Source organism: Engraulis encrasicolus, chromosome 13, assembly GCF_034702125.1.
Source record: "Engraulis encrasicolus isolate BLACKSEA-1 chromosome 13, IST_EnEncr_1.0, whole genome shotgun sequence".
Lineage (NCBI taxonomy): Eukaryota > Metazoa > Chordata > Actinopteri > Clupeiformes > Engraulidae > Engraulis > Engraulis encrasicolus.
This window is the reverse complement of record NC_085869.1, coordinates 55570045-55587402: the sequence shown is the minus strand read 5'-3', so window position 1 is coordinate 55587402 and position 17358 is coordinate 55570045. Positions and strand designations below refer to the sequence as shown.

At 43.8% G+C, this 17358-nt stretch overlaps 1 protein-coding gene across 1 annotated transcript; it reads left to right on the top strand.

Annotated features, from left to right (window-relative positions):
• The first annotated feature begins 1590 nt into the window (after positions 1-1590).
• On the top strand, positions 1591-12410 carry LOC134461417 (myb/SANT-like DNA-binding domain-containing protein 7). The gene is made up of 8 exons (XM_063214343.1): positions 1591-2118; positions 2789-2931; positions 3405-3502; positions 3938-4146; positions 4744-4872; positions 5643-5777; positions 6088-6272; positions 10565-12410. Exons 1-8 carry the CDS (start codon positions 1719-1721, stop codon positions 10721-10723), a joined length of 1458 nt encoding a protein of 485 aa, XP_063070413.1. The 5' UTR covers positions 1591-1718; the 3' UTR covers positions 10724-12410.
• The last annotated feature ends 4948 nt before the right edge of the window (positions 12411-17358 follow it).

Below are 17358 nucleotides of genomic sequence, written 5' to 3'. Positions count from 1 at the left end.
CATTACACTACTTTTGCATTACTTAAGTTACTTTCGCAAAAAGAACTGTAGAGCTAAATATGGATCTGGCAATTTATTACAGTGTAAATCAAGCTCATAAGTCATGACTTTTCCATCTCCCATCCAGGAGGTGCTTTGGCAGCATGCAAAAACTACAGTACCATGTCCAGGAATAGCTTCTTTCTGACCCACCATAATGAATGCCACTAAAATCCAGGTCATTGTAATGCATTGTAACTTGAGTTATTTAGCATTGTAAGTAAATATTACAGATTTTTTGCCCTGTAATGCCTTACATTACTGCATTACAGCAAAAAGTAATGCATCACAGAAATTAATTGCTTTTGTAATGCATTACTGCCCAACACTGGTAGGCTTGGGCCTAAGCAAAACAGCCACAATAGCGTATTAGGCTTGTAATTTGCTTTGGTTACAAGAATCTGATTAATGTAGGCCAATGTAGACCTATTGAATGTGCTGGTGGTAGATAGCAGTACATCTCTGTGTAATTGTAATATACACAGCACAAACACCATCATTAAATTTGCTGACGACACAACCGTGATTGGCCTGATCTCTGACAACAACGAGACGGCCTACAGAGAGGAGGTGGAGCAGCTGGCACGCTGGAGCCAAGACAACAACCTGGCCCTGAACTCCAAGAAAACGAAGGAGGTGATCCTGGACTTCAGGTGGTGTGGCCAGGGCAACCACTACCACCAACCCATCAACATCGGAGGGGAGCCAGTGGAGGTTGTACAGAGCTTCAGATTCCTGGGTGTGCACATCAGCGAGGACTTGTCATGGAGCGCCAACACCTCTGCAATGGCTAAAAAGGGATCCCAAAGGCTATATTTCCTTCGCACTCTAAAGGCCCAGCTACCACGAGATCTGCTCACTAACTTCTACAGGTGTACAATTGAATCAGTAATTACATACAGCATTACATCCTGGTACACCAGCTGCACACACGATAACAAGATGTTACAGCGCGTCATTAAAACAGCAGAGTGAATCATTGGATACCAAACAACCCACACTTGAGGAGAACCACCATACACGCTGCACAAACAGAGCATTAAACATCACACACACTCTGGTCACAGGCTCTTCACCATGCTACCATCTGGCAGGCGCTTTAGAACTCTGCGTGCCCGCACTACGAGAATGAAGGACAGCTTTTACCCTACTGCCATTAGACTCTTGAACTCAATACGTCACCTGCCCCCCCTCAATACTTCAGGACTATCGATACTGTGAGATGCACATGGATTTTTATATATTATTTATTTATCTCGCTATTTATATAGTGACAATAAAAGTCTACTCTACTACTCTACTCTACTCTATACAAGCTTATTAGGCCTACAGAGTAGGCCTGTAGGCCTACTATTTTTTTTTATTTTTTTTTACAAGTGATGATATGCTCTCTTTGCTTACAAATTGTAATATTCAAGTTCATAATTGCACCATCAAAACTTCATAATTAGCCTATGTCTCATTGACTTGCCATTTTCACAACTTAATGTTAAAATTAACTGTAAACCAGCTGTCATTTCAAATGGTCATCTTAGGAAAGCGTAACAGTCTGACGTCATTGGTCCTACCAAAACAGGAACGCGAGATTGGAACTGTGTAGTTCCGGTTTTTGGAGACCTTAGTTCCGGAACCGTACAGTTCCCTTCAAAAGTTTTTAGGGTCGGAGCCAAGCGAGACAAATGGCAAACGAAATCGCATCAAAGGCTGTGGAACGATGGGCAGACAACGAGGTGGAGGCATTTCTTAGTATTTATTCGGAGGATTGCATTCAAACCGGTCAAAGGAGCAATGAGGTGTACCAGACAATTTCGTTGCGTCTAGCTCAAATGGGGATATACCATACCCCAAAACAGTGTCGAGAGAAAATAAAGAAATTGAAACAAGACTACAAAAAAACTAAGGACATGATTATGCAAAGCGGTGGCGCAAATAGAAGGACCAGCAAGTGGTTCCACGCTCTGGATTTGATTCTTGGCAGACCACCCTTGGCCTTTGTTGATGGCACGCAGTGGGCTGCAACAACCGATAACGTTTCCATTACCATGCTGAATCTTGATTATGGCGTTTCATCTGCAGAAGGTAAGCGGCCGGACAAGTTGTTGCAGTACTTTTTCTCCAAACAATACGTGCATACCAACCACGAGGTTACTAGAGTAGGCTAGTTGGCTGATTCTGCACCGTTCGTGGACGACTACTGCGCATGTGCAGCTATGTGTCTAGACTGGATGGTTCTGGTTCTTGGATGTAGGCCACTGTTTGGTACCGAAGTTTACGCATTTGAATGTTCATGTCTTTGGCTGTTGAGCTGCCCACTCTACTACGGCTGTAGCCTGCTCCATCACAGATTGTCTATTTGGACTACATGGAGAGAAATGTACAGCCTGTACAGGGGCAGTGCCTTAGATTGATACATTTGCTTAGGCTACCACACTTAACTGTTTGTTTGTTCTAAAATACTAATGTGCAAACCTTCCATTACATTTTTGCCCTCTTGGTTTGAAGTTTGTTTAAATTATTATCAGTAATTCTTTGATTTTATGCCTTTCATAACAACATACTAAAATTGTTGAAATCAGCAATCGCTGTGTCCTGAGTTAGGCTGTTAAAACTACTACAAGTAGTAATGGTAAGCCAGGCCTAATAATAATTATAATAATAATTATTATTATTATAATAAAAACAATCACTCCATTTGGAATCAGTGCTAAAGAATAATATTCCTGTGTTTTGAAATACTGCATGTTTTAAGATCCAGAGCCACCAGAGCAAAAGCCATCAGTCAGTGGGAAAAGCATTGATAAATGGAGTCATTTGGAGGTGCAATCTTTACTGAAGATCTACGCAGAGAGCGACATCCAGAGAGAGCTTGGAATGTGGCGGCGCAATGAAAAGGTGTGTTTCATTAGAGCAATGTAGAACAGGTGTGTGTGTGAGTGTGTGTGTGTGAGAGAGAGAGAGATGAATGAATTATTTGTACGTAAGTGAGGGGCATCTTGACCCAACCATTTTCAACTGTCAATCCAATATGGAGTAATGAATAAAATAAATAAATACAAATTTATAATAAAACCATTCTTATGTGAAAGGGGCCAGATGAACCGTTTGGGACTGTTAATGTTAGTGTTGTGTGCACACATTCTTTTACCTTACATGACATTACACTTAGCAGATGCTTTTATCCAAAACCCCCTGCAAGTACGTACAGGGTATTGGTTACAGTCCCTGGAGCGCTGTGGAGTCAGGTGCCTTGCTCAAGGGCACTTCAGCCATGGATGGAGGTTTAGGGAGATCATGAAATAATGAGGTGGAGCCACAACTTCCCCTACTGTAATTAATTAATATGCATTCTCTGTGTATCTGAGTAGGTGTACCAGAAGATCTCCCGTCGCCTGGCAGAGCTGGGCATCCATCACTCATCCAAGCACTGTCGGGACAAGATCAAGAAGATGAAACAGGACTACAGGTGCGTAGGGATGGAGATCAAAAATGAGTTCCTTCTTATATTAGGCTGTAGGCCTCTTCTGGCCTCACCATTGGTTTTGTTAGGTCATGTTATATAAACCAAAGGAAGATCTTTGATAAATAAACTTTCTGTTCTCTCTAGAATCGGAATAGGGAAAAAAAATTGCAGTGTATCTTTATTGTTTTTTTTTCAAGTATATACAAGGAAATCAACATGAAGGACAATCAAGTATCAAATTCCATCTCTAATCATTAAATGGAGCTGAAAATGGAATTGGAATATGAAGTCTTATCCATTGATCCCATCCCTACCCTAATTACTGGTGGTTAAAGGAGTAGGAGTGCACCACTTCCTGTCATCTCCTCACTGTCATTATCAAACAAAGCCATACAAATCCTAAAAATTGTATCCATTCCCATCCTACCTTAACTGTAGGCGGCTAAAGGAGCAGGAGAGTGCAGCGGGGGAGCGCGGCAGCATACGACTCAGCATCAGCAGGCCTCTGTGGTTCGACGCCTTCGACGCCATACTCCAGGGCCAGAAGTGTGAGGACGCGCAGCACCAGGGCGACACTCTGTTCATGGAGGAGGACATGAGCGACGATGGCCACATGAGCAACAATGAACAAGAGTCGTCGGCAGAAGGTGATGGATTCATTCCTTACTTTTACATGTCAGACCTGCCTTTGAAATGTGAAGTTTGCCATCCTCATTTAAGAGGAATCCTTTTCAGGCAAATTTGGGGTGTACAGTAGCCTGATTATCATCGACGTTCAAATCTCTTCGAGACTTTGTTTGACCAAGAGCATAACAATTAACGTTTCCCAAAACGGCGTGGTTGACCTGCCTCCCTCGGTTTGCTTATTGAAAAAGTGCGAGGAGTTCCCGTATTTGCGGGAACTCAGTAAGTACTTACATTGCTCTTGACCTGACTAGTTGCAACGCTGAAAGTGTTGCGTCACTAGGAGGGCATAGCCTGGCTAGGTGTACAGTATGTGCGAGACAAAAGTACAAATAATAAAATCAATGCCATTTCTTTGGGGATGGTAGTCCTCATCTTATGTATATTGTGTGCAGGAAGTCGACAAGGGGGGGCAAAGGGGTCACTTGTCCTGGGCCCAGGGAGACTGGGGGCTGATTGGGCCCTCCTTACATTGACTGTATTGGAACCCTAACCCAGCCAAAGCTGTCGGCGGCCTTGACTGTGTATAGGCTTGTATATGTATTTTTTTTAATGTCCAGATGACCAGTCTGAAGCCCTCCACCAGGAGGAGCACGGCTCTGCTGACTCCCCAGGCTCCAGCAGCCGGGACCCGGTCTCACATCCCTACACTCTCACCTCACCTCGACACATATCCAATCACATCAAAGGTCTGTAAGATTTCATTGCCTTAAACGAACACACTGACACAGAATTTCTTGTGCTGGCTGATTTAATTATTTTGAGAAATAAAATGTTTCATTTGACCAATCAATTATTAGTACAATAGTTTCTAACCACTGGGCTTATATCTAGCGTGATGGTCACAGCCTGACCCAGAATGTAGTAGTTGAAAAAAAAAATACTGACCACGATATGTAATGTCTGCCCCTAACTAAGGAAAACATTCCAGTTCCTTGAAAGAACATGATTAAAATTCTTAGATATTTTACATAAACCTATGGTATTACTGGTTTGTGTTTCCGCCCAGTGTTTTTGGTTCACCTGAGGGGGTGGCGCATGAGGGACATTGGCAAGGGGGGCAACTTGCCATCTTAAGGTGCACTGTGAAATTTCTAGTTGTTTTTTCCAGCAGCTTTTCATGAATATTTACCACCACCACCAAATTCTATGAAAAGGTGGATCTTCTCCATGTCTGCTATTTTTAGTTCCAGTAATAGCAAAGGTTACCTGTAAAACGTACTTTACTTTGGTCATTCTAGTAAACATTGGTTCATTATTTAGTAAATATTCATGAAAAATCGTAACGTAAAAACGTAGTCTGCAGCTGATCCAAGTTGTCTTGATAAAATTCTGAGCGGTCCAAACAAAGTCTCATTGCATTGCTGGCTGCAGCGTTGTTTTATTGCCCAGAAACATTGCCTAAAGGGTTTATCTACGTATGTATCACCACCTTTATTCTGATTTGTTCCACGTTTAGGCTCACCGTCAGAGCGTGTCCAGTTGGAGGAGGCGGGCTCCATGGGCTCTGCAGTGACCTCGGGGTCTCCTCCTCGCCCCACCACGCCCTCTTCACATCACATCTCCCCATCACGACCTCCTGAGCAGACCAGAGGTACGTATAAAGCTAGCTATCTGTCTGTCTATCTATGCCATTTTCTCTGCACATTTCAGGTTATATGTAGCTTTTGTGGAGGGCTTTTTATGCCTTTATTATGACAGGACCGTAGAGAGGGACAGGAAATTAGCGGTACATGGGGAGGGCTCAGCAGACCTCAGGCCGGAATCGAAGCCGGGTCGCCGGTGTAGCAGTCGAGTGCCCAGCTGATTGAGCCACGGCTAGGCCGGTTATAAGTAATTATTATGTAAGAGAGTACAATGTGAAGGTGAAACTGTCTCACTCATTCTCTATTTCTCTTCCCCAGGTAAGAGGAAAAGGGAGCCGGAGCTGCTGGAGGATGTGATGCGTCAGATGGAGAGGAGGGAGGCGGCGTTCTTGGAGCGCATGCAGGAGATGGAGCAGGCGCACCTGGGCATCATGCGGCAGGAGCTGCAGCAGCGAGAACGCTACTTCCAGATGCTACTGGAGCATAACCAGCAGGAGGCCAAGGTACACATACACATTACATTATATTACATAATAACTTTACATTAAATTACACTTCAGCTCACTGAGCATTAGGGTGCCCTAGTGCGGCGTTGAGAAGGATACAGCTGGGGGGGTGCTCCGTTTCGAGAGGGGGGGTTAAAAAGCCTGTTTTATCTGTTATTACTAAAATGGGTGTTGGCAGACTCATGAATTCGGGATGTGTGGGGATTTGTGTTACTCAAAAAAGCAACTGTCTTAACTGATGCTTTCATCCAAAGTGGCCTACAGCTACATTTGTACAGGGTAGAAATCCCTGGAGCTGTTGGGCCACAACCAAAAAGAGGCCAAGGTACAGACTCCCTCCTTATCTCCACAGGTTGCTGACCAGATGTACAATTCCATTCCATTACACGTACACACTTAATAAGAAGAAATATACGCACTATATCAGACACTGTAGCACAGTCTTTTATTAGACCAATTACAGGAAATGGCATCTTAGCTCATCATGCCGATCTCTCATATCACAATAGATGATTTAGTTAATTTAAAAATGTTAAAAAAGCAGGACACCAGTTATGCAGATACTGTATATGTAGCACAAGGCATTGACCCTTGCCTACAAAACCATCACAGGAACGGCCCCAGCTTATCTGAAGGACCTACTAACGCCTTATGTTACTGGAAGAGAACTGCGCTCATCCAGCACAAGCCGCCTGGCTCTGCCATCCAGTCGCTCTAGGTACTCCCAGTCAAGATTGTTCTCCGTTGTGGTACCCAAGTGGTGGAACGGTCTCCCAGAGGCAGCAAGACTGAGCACATCTCTTGCAGCTTTCAAGAAACAACTAAAGACATGCCTCTTTCGAGAGAATCTACTAGACTAATGCTTGAACTGGCCTTGCCCCAGGGCAGACTCCTGACATGATGTTTAGTTTAGTTTAGTTTGTGAGTGTGTGTTTGTGTGTGTGTGTACTCATTATTTACTCTTTATATTAAAAAAAAAAACAAAAAACAAAAAAAACTAACCCCTCTTTGCAACTGCACTTGTTGTTCTGTATATCTCCTGTGCACTTTGTATTTGCTTGTGATGTTGGCTTGATTATGTCCTCTTCTGAAAGTCGCTTTGGTTATAAAGCGTCTGCCAAATGCAATGTAATGTAATAATGTAATGTAATGAGTGCTGCAGCACAGGGGTGATAGCAGTCCGGCGCCGCGCCGGAAATCCGGCGTGGCGTGGCTGTAGAAAAAAATAAAATAATTTCCCCAATATTAATAAAATAATAAACTATCGCAAAGCCTTCATATCATTAATGTATGGTGAAAATAAATGAGCGCGCAACAGCCTGTTGTAAGAGACGCGAAAGGAACCCAAATGAGGAGCAGCCCATAACATTGTATCATCCCGACATCTTACTGAAAAATGTATCAATTTGTTATGTCTCGCTCTTGAGTCACTCACCACAGCACTGGCGGCAGTCTTCTAGTTCTAGTGAAGGGAGAAGTAGATTGGCTGTCAGTATGCACAGTAAAGAGAGTTCTACTGGTTACCCTTCTCAGATATTTTCACTATCGACGGAGGCAAATCCAAAAATGGCATCTCGTTATGCTGAAGAAACGGAAGAAAATACTGTAGGCCAAGTCTAGACCATTTGGATTCCGATAAAAATTAGCTATTGTTAGCACAAATCCACATGGCTTGCTAGTTGTGATATGGGTGTGTTGAACCGTGTGGATGTCAGTGGAATACTAGTGAAATTCTGTGATCAAGAAAACATTCGAAGGTAAGGCCATTTAGTTAGCCTATTAATTTACCCACTGTGACATGTTGGCTTGGACCCGAATGATTTTGCCTTGTGCAGGTTACTCCAAAAACCTGAACATAAACGGTTTATTGATGCGCATAAACGGGCTCAGTGAGAGTGTATGTTTGAAATAGGTTCGTCTATTTTCCTCATTTATGTGATAGACGTTCTTTCAAAAAAAGTCTGTATGCTCAAAACGGTAGGCTATGATATGCCCGTCATGATACTTTTTTTTCTAGATGTAGTCCGTAAATATTGTCTGCATTGGAATAGCGGCTACCATTGCGACATGTCCAAATGACAGTGGAATCTGGAATTGGATCGCTAATGTTTCACATTTGAGACATGGCTTAATCTGCAAGTAGTGTGTGACTACTTTGGAATGGATTGAATCGACCAGTCTGTGCATAACGGATCCGGATGTATCAAGGTTCTTTAGAATGAGTTTGGCAAACCTACACCCCTTGTAGGCTAGTGTGATCTGAGTTCGTGGATTTTGGTATACTGTTGATTGAGGGATGGTGTTTTGCGTCATTCCTGACAAACCACGTGTCAAACTGATTTCCGGCAGATGTTTATAATAGATATGCTGACTTAAACCAACGCGCTCTGTGAAAACTCCCGACCAGCCTCGCACAGGTTCACACAGCCTTTCTCGCGCGCGCTCCCTGTCGTAGCCCTTCTGCGTAATCGAATCCAATTATTCCACGCACGATGCACAGGTTGCATTGTCTGCACGCTCTGGGATACTTTATCCCTACTCTCGGGCAGGGAGCTTTATCAATATCAGACTCTCATGAACTTCAAGTACTTGGCACGCGTTCATGTGGCCACCACGGTGTCACCTAGACATGCAGGGAATGTTCATCTTATTTTCACGCCCTGGGCTATTTTCATGTAGCTTAATTCGGCAGTGTCTTTGTTTTTCTTGCTTTCTGTTATCTTTTCAACTCGTAGATTGTAATGGGCGTGTGTACACGCTAGTGATATTCATGTATTTTAATTGACGACAAGCCAATGCGAAAGTCGCGCAGTAGTCACACAGTAGGCTATACTGTCATGTCCGTAATAACCAGGGCTGGTTCTGTCATCCGTGGAGTCGAAATATGCGATGTGAACGTGGGCCTGCATGTAGCCTATCATGCGCTTGTGCCCTAAATATTTCATGTACCGGTAATTAAAGGGCGTTTCCCTACAACGGAAAGGCAGGGATTATAGCACAGCCCTTAACAATCTGTGGTTATAGGTAGACCATGGGCCACGAGTAGGCTATCTAAACACATGTCAACAAGTAGCCTATACAAGTTATATGAGCAATGTGTAACGGAGGCTAACTAGCACAGAGTTGGCGTGGAACGTTTGTAAACCTCCCTCCGATAGCCTCATACAGTCTCGTGCCGTTGGGCCGAGAGACTAGTCTCTTGGCCCAGCGGTATCGTACTGTGTCTCCCATTGCCGAACCGTTGTAGTTGACGAGGTCGCACGTTCGATCCCCGAGGGGGGTGAACAGGTGCAAGATGACCTCCGTCACAGTGGTGCCGCTGACCCGGGATGGGAGTGAGGTTTAAGGGGGAGAGTGTAACGGAGGCTAACTAGCACAGAGTTGGCGTGGAACGTTTGTAAACCTCCCTCCGATAGCCTCATGCAGTCTCGTGCCGTTGGGCCGAGAGACTAGTCTCTTGGCCCAGCGGTATCGTACTGTGCCTCCCATTGCCGAACCGTTGTAGTTGACGAGGTCGCACGTTCGATCCCCGAGGGGGGTGAACAGGTGCAAGATGACCTCCGTCACAATGTCCCAATGAAAATGAAACAAATCAGCACGCAGCAAATGTCATGTCATTTAAAAGTATTGCTTAATTAATTGGTAATCACCTCCTCTATTTTGGACAGAGTGTAGTTACTGTAGCCTACTTTGGAGTAGCATTTCCTCCTACTGACCTGTCTTGGTATGGCTGCTACATATGCAGCTTTCAGTTAATTCAATGTGGTAAAATATGTACCATGTTTTCAGAAATGCATTCTGGTGTTGAAATGTTGCATTGGTTCAATACCCACCTCAATAACTTTAGTGCAACATCACAAGCCTAGAATGCATTTCTAACTGCATAGTGCATGCGTTGGTATTCGTTTTTACAGCTAGAATTGAACGTGGTCAGTTTCTTTCAGTCAAGTGCTGTAGCCTACCAACAGGGAAATGATCTGTGTTTTCGTGAATAACACTATAGAAATAAGGCAAAAATGAAAACGTTATCTAAAATGAGGCTATTCAATGTTTGAATAATGTGTTTGAATAATAATAAGGCCTACATTACGTCTCATATGCAGTATGTCCCCGTCCCCCCGCCCCCCCCTCCCCGACCAGGAAAAAAAGTTCAGGCTCAGGATTTTTTTTCACTATCACCCCTGAGTGCTGCACTAGATATGTTGGATTTTGGCAACGTGTGTTTACGCTATCTGATGATGGACACCTTATTTCCTCTTTTCTATCCTCCTCTTCTGTACTGTGCCAAGGCGCGGGAGAGGGAGTTTGCCCTGCGGAAGGAGGAGGTGGCGGAGGCCAGAAGGCAGCAGGAGGCTTTTCAGCAGGGCTTTCTCTCCACGCTCAGCCAGCTGGTGCAAGTTCTGGACAAGAGGAGGGACAGCCAACCAGTGGCACCGCCTCTGGACTAGAGAAGTGGAGGACAATTCTTAATCAATGACTGACTGAATGAATGGAGTGGTTGTAGTGTTCTGACCGTGCTTTGCCAGCACATGCAGGAGGCTTTTCAACAGGGCCTCTTCTCCACGCTCAACCAGCTGGTGCCAGTCCTGAACAAGAAAAGGCACAGCGGAACAGTGCGCCGCCTCTGGACTAGAGGACAAATATTTTTTAAATTTAACTTTTTTGGCCTTTTACAACTTTATTACTCAGAATGGTGAGAGACAGGAAGTGAGTGGAGGTAGAGAGGTGGAGAACAATCGGGAAAGCGTCTGGGGCTGGAATCGAACACCGGTCTCTGGTGTAATGGTATGGAGCACTAGTCCACTGAGATGCGGGGCCCCCATGGAGGAGAATGCTTAACGACCGACTGAATGAGCAGAGTGCTGCAGTTTTCTGCCCATGCTTGAACAAGCGCATGCATGCAGGTGCTGGACAATAAGAGCAATGGCCAACCAGTGACACTGCCTTTTGACTAGACTGGAGTTGGCCGGAAGGCGGAAGAGGATTATCAGTAAATATATACTGTCTCTATACTTTTTGGGATATACTGTATGTTTGAACTTGTAAATAGTTCATTGAACATATCAGAGATTGCACATTGCTTTTTTATTTTTGAGCCAACAACGTGGTTTAAAATGTGGTGTATGTTTCCACTTATTCCTGTCTGTGCCCAGCCAGCTTGTGCAGGTGTTAGACAACTAGATACAGCCACCCAGTGCCTTTGCCACCCATAGCACTGCCTCTTGACCAGCCGTGAGGAAGACGCAAAATTGGATTTTTCATGACTGACCGTTGGCCATGTCTACTTGGGGTTCCTTTTTATTTTGGGATATGCTGTGTATATTTGTTTTATTTGTAAATAGTTCATTAAGACATATTGGTTTGTTGTACATTTTTGCTTTTTTGAGGAAGAAGAAAATACAATCAACAATGTGGTTGTGAAATAATTAAATGTTTCCATTTTGTACTGAATACTATGTGATTGAAGATGTTTTAAAGGGGTCAATTCAAACTACACGAGGGAAAGCGTTTTATTAGCAAAGTTGAGTTGAGTGATGGTCACACTTATCACAAGGAGTGTGTATGTTTTTTGGAATAGATATTTTGCCATATCCCATGGGAGCTCTGTACATTGTTGCTTGAAGAAAGAAAGGAAAACATGATCATCAGGGTGGGTAAAAAGTGTATTTATATGTATATTATGACTAGTGCAGGGATGGGGAACCTCTTTCATTCGAAAGGCCACTTCAAATTCCTTCAAGGGCAGTAAAAGTCCTCCGAGGGCCATACTATTGTATGAACACAAACCAGGATTTCCCATGCACCATAGGCCTATATTTAAGGAAGCCACCTTCAAAACAGACCCCACCTTCTCTTAGTCCCCTGAATATAACCTAATAGTATTGAAAATGTAATTTGTAAGACCCATACAAAATATGTCGTATTTCATGTGAAGCAGCATAACAGTATGTCGGGGATGGATAAAACGGCCTCAAGGGCCCTAAACGGCCCTCGAGACATGCCAGGGTTCCCTACCCCTGTTGTTATGAATGGGCCCTAATGTGGGAGTTAAGATGTTTGACAATAACTATATGGTGAGAACAGCACCTGTTTAATTCGTCTAACACATGTCAATCAAATAAAAAGTGCACACTGCACACACCGAGTTCTCAAATGTAAAGAATAGCAGGACGCAAACTGCTGACATCTCTCCGTCTCTTGCCAAAAACGGATCAATAATCACTGACCACAGTTACCAGGTCAGGCTACATGAATAAAACAAATCTTACAGACTGGCTTTTAGCGAAACGAAGGGCGACAGCGGGTGCATCCCAATATGCGTCCTTGCCTCCTCCACTTGTGCTTGTCTCCTCGCCCCGCCTCCTGGCCCCTCCTCCGTGGAGAAAATGATAAAGTTTCCCAGCTGTCAGCCTAGCCACAACAACTTTTGAGGGACTGTTTTTCATTCACCATAACAATTGCACACGAGAAAAAGACTTTACAATTGCGCTTTTGCAAGATATTGAATTAATTTTCCGTTGTCAGTGACATCATCATGAGATCACAAGCAGGCAAGTGAGCAAGGGAGGAGGGAAGTCCGCATATAGAGTTCTTCAGCGGAAGCGGAAGCATGTAGTAGATTGTAGTCTTTCATGTTAGCATTTAAGGACGTCCTGGTTCCTATCGGCTTCCGGCCTCCATTGGGAATGAATAGGGGTAAATTTCAAATAAGCTCCGAGTGCAAGCACGCGCTTAGCGAACCCCCGCAAACTGTCGAGGGTGTTAAAAATAGGCTGTAGGTATGACATGGTTGATCATTTTGTGTCAAACTTCGACATAAATACGATGTTGCGTCCATATGCTAAACCCGGAAGCTTTTGGCGACTACAGAAACGGCGCCAGTATCTAACGGCATGTACGTGCGGAAGGTTGTACCCATGGCAACCAAAGGAAAGTATGTAGTTCGGAAGTTTTAATGATCAGAAAGGGGTTAGCAATATTGAATTATAATCGTCATGATTTAACATGTGAATACACCAACATGATGATACGATCCGTTCCACTAATGAGAAAGGGATGCGGGGACACGCTAATGTTCGTTGTTGCCGTGCAACTTATATTTTTGCCAAACCTGAATCTCTATGGCGTTTTGCAATGTAAAAAATCGCCATGGAACCGGTAGTCCAAACGCCGCATACAAGTTGACGTCAACGCTGAAGAGCTCTATTGGACTCCACTCAGGGTCTTGGCGAACGGATCGTGCAGCCTTGGGTGGTGCGCATGTGCAGATAGTGCACAAATGTCAACTGAGTTAGAACGTTGTTCACACGCCTCTACTTGCAACAATGTTTAAATGACTCGGAATGACAATCAAATACTGAATGGCGGTTGCCCCATTGCCGGTTAAGGGTTTAGCAGCTTAACCACTGATCATTCTACCGAACCATGACTGGTTTGGGCAGGAACAACGCTTGTGGATTTGCACACATGCTATCAGTTACCCTCGCATATTTGACCGTCACATGTCATCCTCCCACTCCCACATACATAAACCCCGGACTCACGTCCACGGCACTTACAACTAACGGTGGCAGATGGACACTCCCAATTGAGATCACTCCCGGACGTGTAGTCCCAGGTGGTTTTATCACTCCCAGACGTTCGATCCCACCCGATTATATTTCACGTAGTATCATACACTGCCACGTACAAGCAATTTAGGGTTAGGATTAGGTTTAGAGTTAGGGTTAGGGTTAGAAACAAAAAACTAACATCAAAAAGATAACTAGCTCCGTTATATGGCGGTGGGCTCGATAGTCTGGCTAGTGGGAGCGTGCCGACCGGGGAGCGATTGGGGTTGGGAGCGACAATCTGGGAATCACAACTCATGATCTGGTGGATGGATGCATCTTCATATCCTGCATCAACGCCGTTCCAGTCCGCTACGGGAAATGCCACGATTATGGATTGTGTTGAATGTGTTCTGGTTCTGCCATAGTCAAGTGACACAGAGCCATTATTTGAGTCTCTCTTGAAGTCCTGTGGCCTGCTGCACGGCGCATGCATCAAATCCCACTTCTTGCTTCTCGTGCTTGGTCGCAGATATAAATTGATAGGGGAGAGCGTCGTTCACGAAGGTATCGAAGACCCTAACAACAGAAATGACATTCGGTGTAGTGAAACTATGAGTAGACAACGCAATAGGCTGGTACACTTTGAAATTATATTTGGCAACTTACCCTTCTTCGCCTGTTGTGCCTAACGGTTGCCCGTGCCAATTCCACATCTAGCTCCATAATTCGTAAAATAAGTTCTCTTCTCCTGTTAGCCCTTCTCCTCTCGGCGTTTTCAATCTCTTTATAAATATTTGCCAATCTTCTTTCCAACATGGAATTTAGAAAGGCGTTCGAGCAACAATATAAAGTCAGGAAGAAAAGAAGTACTTCAACCATAGAGGGTGGAGTTTATCTAGAGAGTTCATAAGCGTGTTTTATGGGAATCGGTCTGTAGGTGTCGCAATTTAGCATTGGTGTGAAAGGATGTATGGCTGATCATGAACACCATTGTATAATGAAATGAAGTAGGCCTATTTTAATGCAAAGACAAACGACTACCTATACATCCGGTAAGTTTGTGAATTATGTTATAGGCCCTCAATGTTTAACCTAACCCAAAGATGCAGAGTAGACTAGGGCCTACTCATTCTGTATGGGAATGTAGGCCTAAACAGCCAGACAACAGAATAAACAACATATTTACAGTCAGAGACCTTAAAATAAGTGACGCATAAGGGTATACATTTCCTTCAATTACGATATTGGCTAAATGAACTAATCAGAACATTAAACCTAAAGGCCTAACGTTTTTACAGTCCTGAACGACGATCCCGGGGGCATTTTTATTATCTATTCTGCCCTTTCGAAGACGTCGAATGCTTATTTCCTCCACGAAGGAGGTTTTGCTTGGGGTAGGCTACGGTCGTTGGTCTATCTGTCAGCATAACTCAAAACGTTCTGAAGGGTATTTATTAACATTTCCATAGGCTAGTTGGTTAATTCTGGTGGTGGTCTAGATCCAGGATTTTTTTTTTAAATTGCCATTGCCATTGCCATTTAATTTTGACATCACAAAAACAAGGGAAGGATAGACTTGAAAAACAAATAGGATGCCATATAGGGCTATAGGTCCTAATTATTTGTTAAGTAAATCTTCATTAAATCTTCATTGGCTTCCAGGACAACACTCCTAGCAGCCTAGGCCTACAAGTTGTTATCATTAAGATTAGGTTATTAACCTAACTATTAACCGAACTGGTCGGCATAATGGCATAATGTACGCTACCTAGGCCTACTTTAAATCGCACAGGATATCGGCTGACTCGAGATTCACAGCGTCGTTAACTTCGTTCTTTTGATGCGTTTTTTATTTCTGTTTTTTTCCACACACTGCCTGATTAATGCCTAGGCCTATATTGTTTTTTTGCGGTGAAGAAGAACTTAAACCCCTTGCCCTTTTGTCATCCCCCCCCCCCAATCGAAATTTTCACCACAATCCGTCAATAACTTCTTTTTTTTTTTTTTTACAATACACTGTAATACACTCGATATAATAACTAGGCCTAGTACTAGCATTGGACAGCAGTGCAGAAAGCCTCCAATGCCTATTCCATTGTGGTTCAGTGTCTGACAATAGGTATATTGGAGCCATACTCTAAAATTAATTTAAAATTCTACAGCTAACCTTACAACAGAAGAATACATGATTTGGTATAAAGCTCAGTCAGTGAAGAGATTCCCGTTGATTCGGAAGTATATTTCTCGGTATTTTACGTGAAAATCAAGTAAATGTCGCCCATTCATCTCTATGTATTTCCAGCGATTTTGAGCGATTTTCACACCAGCCGCCATTTTTTTTTGGAACAACCGATTCCCGGAAGCTAACATGGTTATGAACCCTCTAGATAAACTCCACCCTCTATGCCTCAATTTCTTCCATGCTCGGTAGTGTTGATGTTTTGCTGAATGTTGTCGCTGAAGCTTGACGTCATGTCGCACAATAAACCTCACATCCGGTTGCACATCCACTCATTTTGCGATGGCGTAAACTTTACATTCCACCGATCTCACAAGTGAGGTTTTGTGTGCAGATCTCACTGTAAATAGGATGCGTTGAATAGGGGGTGGAGAATACCTCTGACCGCGCACACTGCAGAGACGGCATTCAAATTTACAGCTGAAAATATGAAGTTATAGTAGCCTACTTTTGTCAAGAAGTCAACTAGCCTACTGGACTGTGGAGCGGGCTATCGAGATCAACATCTGCCCATGTGCTGCCGCCAAGGAGGTCTGCCGCTGACTTGCTTGAAAACCACCAGGATGGAAGTGGGGCAGGTGGTTCATAAAAAATAAGAAAACAAGGAAACTTCTCGCGACGAACTTGCCAGCATGTGGTGAAATGAACTTTTACAATGAGCCAAAACACCAAAAGAAAAAGAAGAAAACAAAAGCTAAAGTAAGTGGAGATAGCAGCCCTGCCTTGGTTCATGGTGATATTGGAGAAAGAAGGACCAAGAAAAAAAGAAAACACGAAGGAGATGAGGTAATTTTGATATCAGAAGTGATGGGTGAAGTGGACAGCAGTTGTCAATTGAGAGAGGTTGCGAAAAAGAGGAGGAAAAGAAGAACTGAAGTGGGGCAGCATCCTGTGGTTAACAAAGACTCGGGAATAACACCAGTGCAAGCAAACAATGAAGCAGTCCATCAGAAACCTGTGAAGAGCAAGTTGCTAAAGGTCAAAAAGAGCGCACATAGGCCTACATTGCCTACAGGCACACAGACACAACTTCCAGAAATAACAAACGAAAGCATTGCAGCGCACAGAGAAGCTTTCCTGCAGGAACTGCGGGAGTACCTAGCTGGCCCATGCAGGTCATTACTTCATTGGAAATCGCTGAAATCCTCCTTTCTATATGACCTTCCCCGTTTCAGAGAGTTTAAGATGCAAGGTATTCCTTTACGGAGAGGAAAGTTTACTTTGGCTGAGATCAATCGTCTGAAACAGAATATAAAGGATTTCCTCGCTCTCTCGGGCATAGAGAGTGTAA

Coding starts and splice junctions, on each gene's coding strand:
- LOC134461417 (XM_063214343.1), top strand. CDS start 1,719: ATGGCAAACGAAATCGCATCAAAGGCTGTGGAACGATGGGCAGACAAC. Junction 2,119..2,788: donor TGGCGTTTCATCTGCAGAAG/GTAAGCGGCCGG, acceptor GCATGTTTTAAG/ATCCAGAGCCACCAGAGCAA. Junction 3,503..3,937: donor AAGATGAAACAGGACTACAG/GTGCGTAGGGAT, acceptor CCTTAACTGTAG/GCGGCTAAAGGAGCAGGAGA.